Genomic DNA, 15,739 nt, shown 5'->3' on the forward strand with positions numbered 1-15,739 from the left:
AAATCCCTCTATCTTCTCCTTGTTGTCTCTTAACTATACTTTTCTGAATTTCAGAGCTGGTAACATTTAGACCAAAACTAAAAACAGCTCTAAGATTCAGCTACAAACAGATACCCTTTAGCCCTGTGATGGAGCTCAAAATTTACCCTTTCCAGTGGCTTTTGTATTCCAGCACACAAGATATATAGTAAAATTACATCCATTGGAGCCTTTGCCTCCAGTTTGTATGACTATCTCAAGGATAATGTGCTAGTTATTAGGCTCAGCAGCATTCATTTTCAGGGCACAGAAGAAGAACTTCCTCCATGGCAGGAACTCTCCGGGGAAAGTTCTCTGTCCTGTATTACACAGGAGTTCCAGGCTAGTAGGGTGACCAGACAGCAAGTGAGAAAAACTGGGACAGGGGCTTGGGGAGGTAATAGAAGAAAATGACCCAAATATCAGGACTGTCCCTATAAAATAGGGACATCTGGTCACCCTACAGACTAGTCCATAATGGTCCCTTCTGGCATTAAAATTTATGAGCACAGAATATGCAACATAGCTCTGCTGTGTGATAGGGAGCCCCGGCTGTGGGTCAGAGAATTGACTTTGTCCACTGGTTAAATCCCATTGCACTCCAGAATATTAAATAAACCTGCTGTGCAAAAGAGAAGTGCTATTGGAAGCCCAAAACGTACATGATCCCTAAGCTAGATAAGTAGAGGTTAGAGGAACAAAAGAGATGCTATTTCAGCTCATGATCTTCCATCACACTGTGTCAGAGACGTAGGCGAGTCAGTCCCGTCACAAAGTATCATGAATATTTAATTGTTAATTTTGGATTGAACTTTAAGTGGGGAAAAAAGGAAATTAAAAAAAACAAGTGTCAGTAACGCTAAATATTATGTAACACATAGCTACTAGTCCATACCATGAAGGTGGTGGTGTTTCATTGGTGCTGGCTACATATCTGAGATATACTTTGTGTACTTGTGCATGTAATTTTACCTTTGAATTCGGAAGAACAGACTCTAGGGGAAGACAGCCTGAGGCAATGCATCCAGGGGCTGGGACAATGACATAGAACTTGGCAGATCTGACTTCTGTTCTTGGCTTTACCACAGACCTGCTGTGTGACTCTGGGCAAGTCACTTTTCCTCTGTTTCTTCTCCCATCCTTTGTCTCTCTTGTCTGTTTAGATGGTTTGGGGCAGGGACTGCCTCTTACTGTGGGTGTATTCCCTCTGGATTTCAGGTGCCTACTATGGATTTCTACAATGGGGCTCTAGGAACCAGACTCAAACCCTCGGTTCATTTCAAATTGGCCATCAGAGGGGAACGATTTTCAGTGACTACAAAATGGGATGTATTCAAACGAGCAGAGACCTAGGAGAGTGAGGTTCCATATGGGATGTCCATGCACCTGCAGTCCAGATAGTTTTCATATGCTGAGGTCTACCCCAGGGACTAAGGGCTGCATAAGCTGTTACACTGGTTGTGGGTTATTGATTCTTTCCCCCTCTAGCTCACCAATTGATATGGCAGTTCAGCGAGGGAGGTCTCACATCACTGCAAGGTGCTGGCTGTTCAGGGACATGTGAGGAATGAGTTGGTGAGATCTCAGTATAGTTCCTTACTGGACAGGTGGCAAAAACCACCACCGTGATTGGCACTAGCTGTTCCGCTTGGTCTGTCAACCGAGGACAAGGTCTGAATGAATCGTGGCAACTGAAGTCCCCTGTCACAAATATTGTGTGTGTGAAAAGGTGGGGCAGTCTTTCATAGTCATGTCTGAGACTCATTGTTGGGGCATTCTGTGTGTGTGTGTGTGTGTGTGTGTGTGTGTGTGTGTAGTGGGCACTTGTTCTGGTGATCATTGCGGAAGTCACTTCTCCAGCTCTGACAATCCACCATGTTTCACCAGCCTTAACTCATGGAAAATTCAGAGCAACCAACAGAACAACATAGAGAGAAAGGAAAACACATTCATCAAAGGGGAAAATTTAATTAGACCAATCCAGCATTAAGGTCCCCTCCCAGTCTAACGTCCCTGAAGTGAATAACTCCCATTAACATCAATGGGCTTAGGGACAAATATCTAAATGTACCTTTAAATATCAAGCCCTTTGTGTTTTCATTTATCTGTGAGAGAAAGAAGAAGTAACTCAGACAATCTCCCAGAAATACAACTTAGACTATGGCCCTAGCGGAAGAGTAATGAGGCTTCAGTCTTGCATTTAGTGCAGGCTGATGGATGCCTCACAGACAGAGAGACAAGACACAGGACACTTACATGGGATGTGTTGCCGATGCTTTCCTGAATGAGTCTGGTTTAACCTCCGCTGCTTTCATCTGCTACAGAGAAAAAGTCCTTCCGCGTGAACAGCATCGGAAACCTGATTTGGAGAGAGTTGTTTAAACTCTGACATTGGCCAGTCAGCGCAGTGCTGTCTGCTGATGTATAAACCTCAGCCTCATGCCCAGAAATAAAATGTATTCTGTGGGTCCCTCTGTGCAGTCTGGAGGTCACTAATGATCCACTTAGGGATCTGGGGAGGATGTTAAGCCATCAGCTTTCAGTGAAATTTTAATACTAAGGTCCCTCTGACCTCAGAATGGAGCTATGGCTATTTCTGTCCTTGCTGGCAGAGCCTGATCTAATTGGGCAGCTTCTCTCCAACTCTCGAACCAATCCACTCTCTTATTCTGGCAGTCATTCATCTCCCGGAGGAGTAAGCTGAAGCAGAAATAGGTAAAGTAAGTTACATAGAAAGTCATGCACCTGGGGATCGAACTCCGACACTGGCATCATTTGGAAAGCAATTAAACTTTCTATTTCATCAGCCTCCTCCTGGGAAATAAACTTTTGATGTTGTGGGCCTATAGCTGAAAACTGGAATTAGATTTTGTCTGTTGCATCACACCAGGGCCACTTTGAAACCATCTTTTAGTGATATCCAAGGGAACACGGTCTTGGTAGCGCTAAAGGATTTCATTGAAGGTCTGTGATTTCATTACAAGGCATAAGAACAGGAAGCAAAAGAAATTAGTTTTGGATCGAAAGACCTCTCATTTTGCAAGTTAATTGGGACAAATGCTGAGCAGGTGTTCAGTTTCATGGTCGTGTAAACCTATTATTCATGGTCGTATAAACCTATTATTCATTATTATTTGTATTAGTGCTGCTTCTCAAAAAATCCACATCAGTTTACTCATCAGGGGCGTCTGACCCATTGACTTAAATAAAGATACATGGATTTACATAACCTGGCCCTGTTTACCTAAATGAAGCGATTCTGATTTCTGCCAGCAGGATCCCAGGCCTCATATTTTCTTTGTCTGTGCAGCTCTATAAGTCTTTACCTAGATAATGGCTCATGAATCAGTATGGTCACCATTTCTAGGTATTCCCAAAGCACCGAAACCCTGTATGTCATAGGTTTATGGGTATTTAGGACCAAACTCTAATCCCCAAATGTCACAGCCAAAATTCAAGGGTTTGATCCTCAAGCAGGCTCTGGAGACCCTCAAGACAATAATTCTGAGGCATGTTTCCCAGCCGCGGGTGAACAGTAAATGTCTAGAGGAAGGAGAGATAACAGACTCTCACACTTAACCATTTGATAAGAAATGAGAAAAACCCCATTTCTCCCACCCACCCCCATTTACCAGTCATCCAGAGTTGTGGGGAGGAGAAGGGGCCCAGTTTTGACATCTAAGAGATATTCAGAGAATTCTCCCAATCACTGTCTTTCCTAATGCATTGAAAGAACCACCTGTTGTCATTGCCCAGACATGGAGGGCAGAGATGTTCCCTGACTTCTTCTATGATATATGAAGATATGGATAGAGCAGGGTTGTTAGTGATGTGAAAAGTGGAAAGAACAGAGTGAGAGGCAGAAGAGGGGCTAATTCTGTGTATTGGGGAACGCCATCTCTTCCCTTCATTTGTCCATCACAACCCAAATTTCTGGAGCACAGGAACCTGTCTACCTCTGCATCTACATGGTGCTCCTTGCTCATTGACTGGTAGGTCTCTGACCCTACCCCTCATTCCTGCTCCCATTTCCCTAAGGCCAGAAAAAGATGGCTGAAGCATTGCTTTAGCACAGCTCCAAATCTGTGGTTGGTTGGGAGACTATGATCTAGGCTATGTCATGAGTCTTATAGTTCTCCTGATTAGGTTTCTATTGTTAGAGAGACATAAAGATGTGACCTAAATTGGTGCTGATCACAGAGGTCCTGTCTATGATGATTTTTCAATGGCCAATATCCATTGTGTGTGAACATCCATTAGCTGTCTTCAGTTAAGGCCAGTGTCCAACAAAATCAATGGAAATTCACCTTGTGGACTTCAGTGTTTTTGCGTTAATCCCTGGTATACAGGACTTAACCTTCGGATTTCTGCTCCAGATGATATTGTGACAACTGTGACACAGGGCTAGGGCCTGTGACAAAACTGGGGCAATGGGATTTCACTGCAGTACCAGTTCTTGAAGACACTCTGGTTGCACTGGATGATTAGATTTCGGAGGAAATGCCTGGTAACATGGCCCCTGCTGCTTACATTCCAGGATGCCACTTGTATTCCACCCCATGTTTAGTATGGGATCCCCATTGGTGTGGAAGAGGAACCCAGAAACTTTGGGAAGTCTAGAAGTACCACTGGTGCTGTGACATCCTGCCTTGCACTCCAGCTCCTTGATACATTCATAGTGTAGCCCACTAGTCAAGGTGCATATCCGACCTTCCTATGTGCCAAAGTGGCTCTTTACTTCAAGCTGTACCAGCTCCTGCCTTTACTTTTGAAGATCCCTGATTAAACTCTTCATGACTGAGGGGGGACATGATAGCAGTTTTCAGGTACCTAAATGGGTGTCATAAGGAGGAGGGAGAAAACTTGTTCACGTTAGCCCCCAAGAATAGAACAAGAAGCAATGGGCTTAAACTGCAGCAAGGGAGGTTTAGGTTGGACGTTAGGAAAAAGTTCCTAACTGTCAGGGTGGTTAAACACTGGAATAAATTGTCTAGGGAGGTTGTGGAATCTCTATTATTGGAGATATTTAAGAGTAGGTTAGATAAATGTCTATCAGGGATGGTCTAGACAGCATTTGGTCCTGCCATGAGGACAGGGGACTGGACTAGATGACCTCTCGAGGTCCCTTCCAGTTCTAGAATCTATGAATCTATGAATCTATGTCTCAGTCCAGATGGAAGCTGTCACAGAGACAGGATTGGAATCAGGTGGTCAAGGATATAGACTATATTTTTCGTTCATCTGCCTTGGCAATATCTGTACATGGGGAACAGCAAATAAGGCTTGGTACCTTCTCTTCTACTTACACAGTATTCCAGGTATTTGTCCATTATGAGAAATGAGAGATATTAATCACTCCTATGGCAACAAGATGTTGGGTCACAAAACCACAATTGTGACAAAACTGCAAGAACTAGCACACAAGAGAAGCCAGTAAACATGATCAAACAGTGGCAGTGATCTTTGGGAAATTTCCCCTTTTTTGCTGAACGAACCAGTCATGAATGCAATCCTGATTTTCTTTGACGATATTTGTAATTCTGAAGAATATGTTTAAATGTTAAATGAAATAACAGGGACTCTGGCAACACCAGGCCAGCAGCAGAAGCAGTAATCGGCCTAGCTTCCAAACTCCCTTTGGTCAGCCCTGCATTAACTCCTCCAGTATATTCCCATAGGACTTGCCCAGGACTGTTACAATCTGTTGGCTTTTCAGGTGCACGTGTGAAATGAGTTGGTGGGTTCTCAGTACTGTTCCTGACTGGACAGGTGTCAGCTAAGCAAAAACCACCATCACAATTGACACCAGGTGTCCCCCTTGAATCATGGCGGCTGAATTCCCCAATCTGATAGTAGCTTTCAGGGATGGGGTCTTGCAAAGTCATCGCTGAGACACGTTTCAAGGGAATTTGTCTGCATGGTGGGCAGCTGTTCTAGCAATAACTGTCGAACATTCACTCTCCAGCTCTGTCAGTCCAACCCCTCTCTCTAGCCTTGACACATTTTAAATACAGAACAACCAACAAAACATGAATGGAGAATGGAAAACAAGTTCCTCAAAGGGGAGAGTTTAATTGGACTGAGCCAGCAGTAGGGTCCCGGTCAAATGCACGCTGAAGTCAATAGGAAGATTCCTATTAATGTCAATGGGTTTAGGGCCAGATTTTTAAGGGTATTGAAATTCACGTGACTTAGGCACCTAAGTGCCTTTCAAAATCTGATCCTTTGTGCTTTAATTTCTTTGTAAGAAAGGAAAAAGTAAAGGAAAACAATCTCTCAGAAATATGGCTTATCAATGGAAGGAGCAAAGGCTACAGTCCTAGAGGAAGACTAATTATATATCAGCGAATCCCTCTATTCAGGGCTAGATGAAGGATGTATTAGAGATTCACAGATAGACTGACATACAGACAGGTGGGACGGTTACATTGACTTCATTGTCAAAGCTTTCTGGGGTGTTTTTTTTTAATTTCTGCTACTTTAACCTGCTCCTGAATTAAAGTCTTCCAGTCTTATTAAGTTTGCAGATGATACCAAACTGGGAGAGATTGCAACTGGTTTGGAGGACAGGGTCAAAATTCAAAATGATCTGGACAAATTGGAGAAATGGTCTGAGGTAAACCGGATGAAGGTCAATAAAGACAAATGCAAAGTGCTCCACTTAGGAAGGAACAATCAGTTTCACACATACAGAATGGGAAGAGACTGTCTAGGAAGGAGTATGTCAGAAAGAGATCTAGGGGTCATAGAGGACCACAAGCTAAATATGAGTCTACAGTGTGATACTGTTGCAAAAAAAGCAAATGTGATTCTGAGATGCATTAACAGGTGTGTTGTAAACAAGACACTATAAGTCATTCTTCCACTCTACTCTGCGCTGGTTAGGCCTCAACTGGAGTATTGTGTCCAGTTCTGGACACTGCATTTCAAGAAAGATGTGGAGAAATTGGAGAGGGTCCAGAGAAGAGCAACAAGAATGATTAAAGGTCTTGAGAACATGACCTAGGAAGGAAGGCTGAAAGAATTGGGTTTATTTAATTTGGAAAAGAGAAGACTGAGAGGGGACATGATAGCAGTTTTCAGGTATCTAAAAGGGTGTCATCAGGAGGAGGGAGAAAACTTGTTCACCTTAGCCCCCAAGAATAGAACAAGAAGCAATGGGCTTAAACTGCAGCAAGGGAGATTTAGGTTGGACGTTAGGAAAAAGTTCCTAACTGTCAGGGTAGTTAAACACTGGAATAAATTGCCTAGGGAGGCTGTGGAATCTCCATCTCTGGAGATATTTAAGAGTAGGTTAGATAAATGTCTATCAGGGATGGTCTAGACAGTATTTGTTCCTGCCATGAGGGCAGGGGACTGGACTCAATGACCTCTCAAGGTCCCTTCCAGTTCTAGAGTCTATGAGGTGCAATCAGCTTAAGAACCTACAGGGAAACCTGGTTCCTACAGGACTATTTAAAGTGTCACATTGGACAATCAGTACAGTAAAGAGTTTGTGGCTGGATGATGTTTAAACTTCACCCCTAGGCCAGAAATAAGACCCATTCTTAGAGTCCCTCTATGCAATCTAGAGGTCACTAATGATGTGCTTAAGCATCTGGGGAGGGTATTTAACCCTGTCAGTACTGAGTTAAATTTTCATACCGAGGCCCTTCTGAGCTCATAATGGACCAATGGCTATTTCTGTCCTTGCTGGCAGACCTGTAACCTATAGGACTAAACCACTTGTGTATATATAGATAGATAGATAGATAGATAGATAGATAGATAGATATCTTTTATTTGATGTATTGTATTAGGTTTATAGATTTATATTAAAATAAGTTTGGCTGTAATGCAATAGACCTGCAGGCCATATCCTGTATGTTAAGCTAAAGCAAAGTTAGCATATCTAGATTAAGACCTTTTATTCAGAAAGCAAAGTTAACCTATATCTTGTTACCTAAATAGATGAGTACCCACGCCTATGTCTATGACCTTTTATTCAGACTGATAGACAATGACGAATGGCATAGTAGGGATTTCCCACAGGCTTAACAAGTACACCACAGGAGACTGATGTACATACATACCTGTCATCAATACGCACATACATACTAGCCTATGGGGTAAGTACACCCTAACATTTCTGTGGGTGAGGAATGAAGTTTGGGCATAAGAGAAAGCAGGTCCGGTATTTGCCCTATAAAAGAGGTAACCACCTCAATAGATTATCTCCATTATCTTCAGTTTCTCCATTTTCTTACTAGCTTTAGATCTCCATTTCTCTCTGTCTCCATTTCTCACTTACATCTTCCACTCTATCTATCTACGATGACTGCTACTATTTGTAGGCTATACTTGTTCTTCTTAAACTTTAAATTTCAAGGGAACTAGGCTAAGCTTGGTTTCCCTAAGTTTTAGTCTTTGTTTATTAAGTTTTGATTTAAGATTAAGATAGTCAAGTAAACCCTAGTCAGCTTTAACAGCTTTTAGCATTTTCTAAGCACTGCATCCCTCACTCAAGAATTGAGAAACCTGAACTGCAAGGCTGGTCCTGTGTCTCTTACCACCAGGTTATCAAGGAAGGGTGTGAGTATATTAACCAAAGCTCTGTTGCATATAATACTATATTCTCATATGTATCTGATGAATAGCAGTAATGAAATTGTAACTTTGTAACTCTTGAGTATTTTACCTTTTACTTACTATTATTGATTTTAATAAAAAGTCTTTAAGGCTATATCTGTCTCAGTGTGAGCTTCCTGTCATGCCCCCGAGGGTCCTTTATTACTTCTGTGAAACCTGATTCAGGACAAGAACTTTTATCTTCTGATCAAATAGAGTGACGAGCCTAAACCCATACTAATTAGTCTTATTAATTATTATTATTATTAAAATAAAATAAATTACATTAATAAACTAAATTCCCATATTATCCAAATTAATATTATCAGTGCACCCTAAATCAGGCTACAGACCTTGACCTAAGTGAATAGCTTCCTTCCCTATCTCTCTGACCAGTTCACTCTTTTCTTCCGACAGTCTCCTCGGGAGGAAGTTGAAGGAGAAATAGTTAAGTAAGTTATGTAAAATTCATGCACCTGGGCTCCAGACTCTGATTCCAGAAGCATTTGCAAAGCAATAACATTTTATATCGCATCAGCCTCGTTCTAGGTGCCAAACATTTAAGGTTTATTTAGCTAAAAACTGGAATTAGATTTGCTGCTGGGACTTATTCAAAAGTTGCACTGCACCAGGACCCCCTTAAAACCAACTTTTAATTATACTCAAGGGAACCCACTCTAATAATTGTCAACAGATTTTGTGGAGAGTCTGTGATCATAGTTACAAGCGGTGAGAACAGGAAAGAGAAGAATTTATTTTTGGATCTAATGTCCTGTCACTTTAAATGTTAATAGGACCAAATCCAGAGCTGGTAGAAGTTGGCACGGCTGCCTAGACTCCAGACAACTCCAAACACCAGCTGGGGATCCAGTTCACTGACTAACTTCAACAGAGATATGCTGATTTATACTGGTTGGGGACTTGCTCATGCTTGATTCCGCTGCGCAGCACTATAGGTGTTCACCAAGGTAATGGCTCACTAGGCACTATGATCGCAATAACTAGGAGTTCAAAATAGTGACAGAAAGTGTTTGTGTGAATTATTAATATTTTGAACCCAAATCTGCAGCCAGTACTCAAGGGTTTAGGCATTTTACAAGCTCTGGCTGATACTCAAGACAGTCATTCTTAGGAACATTTTCCAGGAGCTGGTAAGCAAAGCAAGCCACAAGAAGGGAGAGAGAGCAGACTTTCATACCCAGCCATGTGTCAGGGAGTGAGGAAGACCCTGTTTCACCCACACACACACACTCCCATTTACCAAACATCCAGAGACGTGGGGAGAGAAAGGGAATTCAGCCCTGACTTCCAAGAGGTAGTAAGGGAAACAAGACTGTGAGGAATGATGAAGGAAAAGGAGGAACAGTAGCTGTAACTCCTCTGCTATCTCCATAGCAATAGCCCCACCCCATGAAATTCTGTGGATAGTTTCTCCCAAGTTACAGATTGGGCCTGGTTCACTCCCTACTACTTCCCCTGAAGACTGTATTTTATCTCAACTTCCTCAAGAGCGATGTAAAGATTCATTTCCAAAGGGACTTTAATAAATAGCTAAGATGGTGACATTATCACCTGTACCACATATCCCATTAAATTTCCTGATGTTATCCGGTTTCTGCTTGCTCTGAGTCCTGGGGGTGAGGTCCAGTTAAATAGCCTTATGTTTGTTTCGGGTATCGTAAACCAGCATCATGGTGCGATGACATGTTATCTTCATGTTGAATCAACAGTGTTTTACCAGGCTGTTCTTATGACACAAAACCATCACATGCTGATGTGACCTCGTAATGCATTATCAGGAATTCTGGGACATGACTATTTTCTACTGTGGGGCAAATTCCAAGACGCAGGAACCCACAGGTGGAGGAAGTGATAAGCTAGGAGATCCTTTCCCACCCATCTCAAACCATCCCAAGTCAACATTAACCAAATATCACTGCCTTCTACAAACTGTATTGTTGGGTGAATGAAATAATTTAGTCGTCACAATACAGCTTCTTGCTCCTTGCCCAACTGGTGTTAGCCTTGTCCATGAGAGACAAGCACAACGGTGAAAAAGTTCAGTCTTGCTCCTTCTCTGGAGATGGCTAACCATGGTATCCAAGTGGGGCATCTCTCTTGGGTGGCCTGGATGGCTCATATTCTAAAAAGATGAGCTTTCTGCATGTGTATGTGATGGGAGCATAGGGAGGGAACGTCTAGATTTGTTTGAGAGGGGTCTCGTATTCTCACAACTGGAGATATGCTCTGCTTTGAGTGCTCTGAGGTTCTGGTGGTCACATTCAGAAAGTTTGCAGGAACCTATTGACTGTGAGGAAGACTGTTCATGTCTCAAATTGAATGTAGCTTCTTTAGAAGGGCAAGTAGCATCACTGTATTAATCGAGGTGAATCTGAGCATCTCTTCACCAGAACTCAGAGTAGCAGCCATGTTAGTCTGTATCCACAAAAAAGAACAGGAGTCCTTGTGGCACCTCGGAGACTAACAAATTTATTTCAGCATAAACTTTCGTGGGCTACAGCTCACTTCTTCGGATACATAGAATGGAAGACATTCCATTTACATTGCATGTAACAGATCCTCATAGTGAGCATATGCTTACATGTTCATGAGAACATGATGCAAAATTATTACTATTAGTAGTATTGCAGCATTGCCTAGTGGCCTCAACTGAAACTGGGACTCCATGTGCTTGGTGCTGTACAAACATAGTAAAAGACTGTATCTGCCCTGAAGAGATTACAGTCTGAAATGTCAAAACATGGGAGGGAAGCAGAGGTCCAGAGAAAGGAAGTGACTGACCCAAATTCATAATGGAACAGAACCAAGACTAGTATCCCATGATATCAGAGACGGAGTCCAGGGCTATCGCTGGCTCATACTGCTCCAGTGCTACTGGGTACTACAATAATGACCACAAATAATTTATCTGAAATTAGGTATAAAATTGAACAAAGAACTGGAAAAATTTCCACTTCACTGAGCCTTAATTGTTGGAAGCGTTCACATCAAAGTAGAATGGTAATATGTAGCCTGATTTAGGGTGTACTAATAATATTAATGTAAGCTATCGCTTTAATTCTATTTTAATTTCATTAATATTGTTATTAATAATTGGTTATTAATATTAATTAGTATGGGTCTTAGGCTCACCAATCTGTTTGATCAGAAGATAAAACTTCTTGTCCCGAATCAGGCTCCACAGAATTTACAAAGGACCCTCGGGGGTAAGAAAGGAAGCTCACAGATATAGCTATAAAGTCTTTTTATTAAAATCAATGAAATAGTAAGTAAACGGTAAAATAATCAGAGTTACAAACTTACAACTGCATTACTACTATTCAAAAGATACATATGGTAATATAATACTATATGCTACAAAGCTTTGGTTAATATACTCACACCCTTCCTTGATAATCTGGGGCTAAGAGACACAGGCCCAGCCTTGCGGTAGGGGTTTCTCTATTCTTCAGTGAGAGATGCAGTGCTTAGAAGAAAGTAATGCTCAGAGTTATCACAACTACCTTAGGGTTTACTTGACTAACTTAAACTTAAACAGAAAACCTAATAAACAAAGTAAGAATAAAAGTTTAGGGAAACCAAACTTTGCTAGTTCCCCTGAAACTTAGAAAGTTAAGTACAAGCACAGCCTACTAATAGTAGTAGTTGTAGTAGAGAGACAAAATAGAAGAGAAGAGAAGAGGACTAGAGATAGAGTAGAAATAGAATACTCTAGCAAGGTGGGTCATCTCTTTTAGAGGGCACAAGTGCCAGAAATCCTTCCTCTTATGCCCTAATTTCATTCCTCACCCACAAAATGTTAGGGTTTGCTTACCCCATAGGCTAGTAGTGTATGTGCGTATTGATGAATGTACCTACGCACTTATATTATTTCTGTTCTTTAGTCATTTCAGTTCTTTCTCTGTGGTGTACCTGTTAACTCTGTGGATGCAAATTGTAAACCCCCCCATGCCATACTTCCATTGTCTATTGGTCTAGACAAAAAGTCTTAGCTATTTAGGTAACAAGATGTAGATCAGCTTTGCTTTCTGGATAAAAAGTCTTAATATAGATATGCTAACTTTGCCTTAGCTTAACATACAGGATATGGCCTGTAGGTATCCTGCGTTACAGCCAACCTGACTTTATTATAAATCTACAAACCTAGCACAATAAACCAAATACTTAAACTATAAGAAAATATTACATATAATTACATAATTATTATATATAATCTTTTCTTATAGTGTATATATATGTAAGCAGGTTAATCCTATAGGCTATACATAGCAGGATTCAGAGAAAATCATTGGGAATTTTCACAGAAAAACTGAACACTTCTGATATTAAAATCGCTTTTCTCTAAAATTCGTGATAAATAGCATTACTTGGCAGAACAACCATCATTCCACACAGCACATTTTTCATGTCACCCCTAATGTCGCTTTTCTGCTCCATAATTTTCTCATGGCATTTTTCACCTCCTCATTGCGCAGGGTATAGATCAAGGGATTCAGCATAGGGGTGATAATGATGTTGAACACCGTGACCATCTTATCCTCTGAGAAGGTGGTGGAAGGTCTTAAATACATGAAGATACATGGGCCGAAAAATATAATCACTACAGCAATATGGGAGGCACAGGTGGACAGAGCTTTGCGACGACCTTCGGAGGAGCGAGTTCTCAAGGAGACTAAGATGATGACATAGGACACAACCAGCACAACAAAACAGGTCAGGGAAATCATCCCAGTATTGGCAATGACCATGATGCCAACACGATAAGTGTCAGTGCAGGCCAGTTTCAGCAAAGGGTGCACATCGCAGAAATAGTGGTCAATCTCGTTGGGCCCACAGAAGGGTAACTGGATGGTCAGAAGAGTCTGAACTATGGAATGCACAAAGGCACCCACCCATGAAGCCATCACAAGGGAGCCACAAACACACCCGGTCATGATGCTTGTGTAATGGAGGGGTTTGCAGATCGCAATGTAACGATCGTACGCCATCACTGTCAGGAGAAAGATTTCAGTGCACCCGAAGAAATGGACCACAAACAGCTGTGCTATGCAGCCATCAAAGGAGATGGTTTTCCTCTCCACGAAGAAGTCCGCAATCAGTTTTGGGGCAGTGACAGAGGAAAAGCACATGTCTACAAAGGACAGGTAGCTGAGGAAGAAATACATGGGAGACTTCAGATACTGGCTGTTCTTTACAGTGACAATAATTAGAAGGTTTCCCAGCACAGTAGCGATATAGAGGAGTACAAAGAACACAAAACACACAGGCTGTAACATCTCATTGTGGCAAAGTCCCAAAAGGATGAATTCAGTCACATTCTGTGTGGGCTCCATGGACTCAGTTTAAATAACAGGTATATGGAATACCACTAATCCACCTGCCATGACACAAAAGAAGAAGAGGAACAATCAACAGATATTGACCGGTGATGAGATAAATGTCAAGATGCATTGACTGAAGTGGTAGATGTTCTCCAAAAATGAAAATGAGCACTATGTAACTCAAGAAACTAGAGGAAATTGGCTTGAGTTGCATATTGCCATGAACAGTATATACTCCAAACAATTAGAGTTTAAACTCTGAAGCCGATTAATTCTATTCTTTTCCCAGAGTGAATCATCAAAGACTTCAACTGTAAGTAAAAATTTAACTTTAACTACGCTTTGTAATCAGACCTACTATGATACTCATTCTATTTTATTCATACTGCATTGTTAAACACCTTCAGAAATCCCATTTTTTAAGCAAGGATAACCATATCTCTTACCTTTGCATCTGAGCACATAAATGCTCAAAAAAGTTTTTATTTGTACATGCAAACATGAAACTGAGTTATCTCATTCAGTAATCAGTGTTTGAAAACTGGTCTGATTATTCTGATCACAAAATTATTTCACAATATTTACATTGAGTTGAAAAGCCATTTTAACTGGAAAAAAATGGTTTCCGTGTAGAATTTTGACCAGCTTTACACAAAACCCCAATTTCAACTAGAATTGAAACGCTAATTTATCAGCAGGACTCACGGATACACTTTAGATTATTAATGCTGCTCCAAAAATGCAAAGTAGCCATAAACACTGTTTGATTGACCAGTTAACCCCGACACCAGAGTGGTGGAAATCAGCTGAAGCCTACTAGCGAACCTAACACTTTATGTGTTACCATTTGATGTGCGGTGACTGGAATTAAATTTTCTGTAATCAGACAAAAGTATTTATGTGAGGTCATAAGCAGGAATGGATTAAATATGAGGTGGGGATGGTCATTGCTTACAGACTAGCATCTAATAAACCTTTTTTATACATTTCAAAACTAAAATTAAAATAATATGAAGATTTTTCAAGAGGGAAGCTTGCAATGAAGATTTTAGAGTCATTCATTGTATTTTAGGTGAATTAGTTGGAGACTGATTGATGGAGCGGGGAATTAGATTGGAATGAATCCTAACAAGTTCTTTCTTTTTTCTTTTACATTGGTAGAGCTGAGCAGGAAAAGAACAGCATAAAATACTCAGCCTTGCTGGACAACTCACATGGGTTGTTTTTGAAGGTCTCAAAACTTACCTGGATGGTGATGGGTTTTATTTTCCCTACTTCTAACTTGCTCCCGTAGCAAAGGTGTTTGGATCAGAACAACAGTGAGCAGTTGATGAGGGTGATTTACAAGGTCATCAGTGACTCCCTGCTATATGAATTTTCTGCTTTGTAAATTTCATCCTAACACCTTTACAAGCCCTGTGTTAGGATGTCCTTTGCTGTCTGTCAATTCTGCAAAGGCCAAAGTAGCGAACTAGAGAAGTGGTTTGGTCAAGGCAGCCCTCAGGAATCTTTTCACATCAACCACTCTCCCAACTCACAAAACCTCAGGTCTAAGACCGTCTCCATCCCTCACTCTGCAAAATCTAAGACCCAACAAGATCTGTGGGAAAAATTGTCTCTCTCTTTGCTGTGAAGTCACAGCAGAAATATTTAAAATAAATATGGAGTGGCAGTGCGTCATTGCCTGGTTAATGAGCTCCCAGGGGCTTTTCAAGGCTTCTTCATTGGAAATAGTTTTGAAGAAGCACTCTCCTAGACAACTTTAAACAAGT

The 15,739-nt window shown here is 41.2% G+C and overlaps 1 protein-coding gene across 1 annotated transcript; it reads right to left on the reverse strand.

The window, feature by feature from the left end:
• Window positions 1–6,919: 6,919 nt before the first annotated feature.
• Window positions 6,920–13,979, reverse strand: LOC115651650 (olfactory receptor 4S2-like; the record flags this gene model as incomplete). Its single annotated transcript, XM_030562743.1, has 2 exons — window positions 13,073–13,979; window positions 6,920–6,957 (listed from the first exon to the last, which is right to left on the reverse strand). Coding segments are annotated over exons 1-2 (945 nt in total), but the record flags the coding sequence as incomplete, so codon positions are not given.
• Window positions 13,980–15,739: the final 1,760 nt, after the last annotated feature.

This window comes from Gopherus evgoodei, chromosome 4 (genome assembly GCF_007399415.2).
Source record: "Gopherus evgoodei ecotype Sinaloan lineage chromosome 4, rGopEvg1_v1.p, whole genome shotgun sequence".
NCBI lineage: Eukaryota > Metazoa > Chordata > Testudines > Testudinidae > Gopherus > Gopherus evgoodei.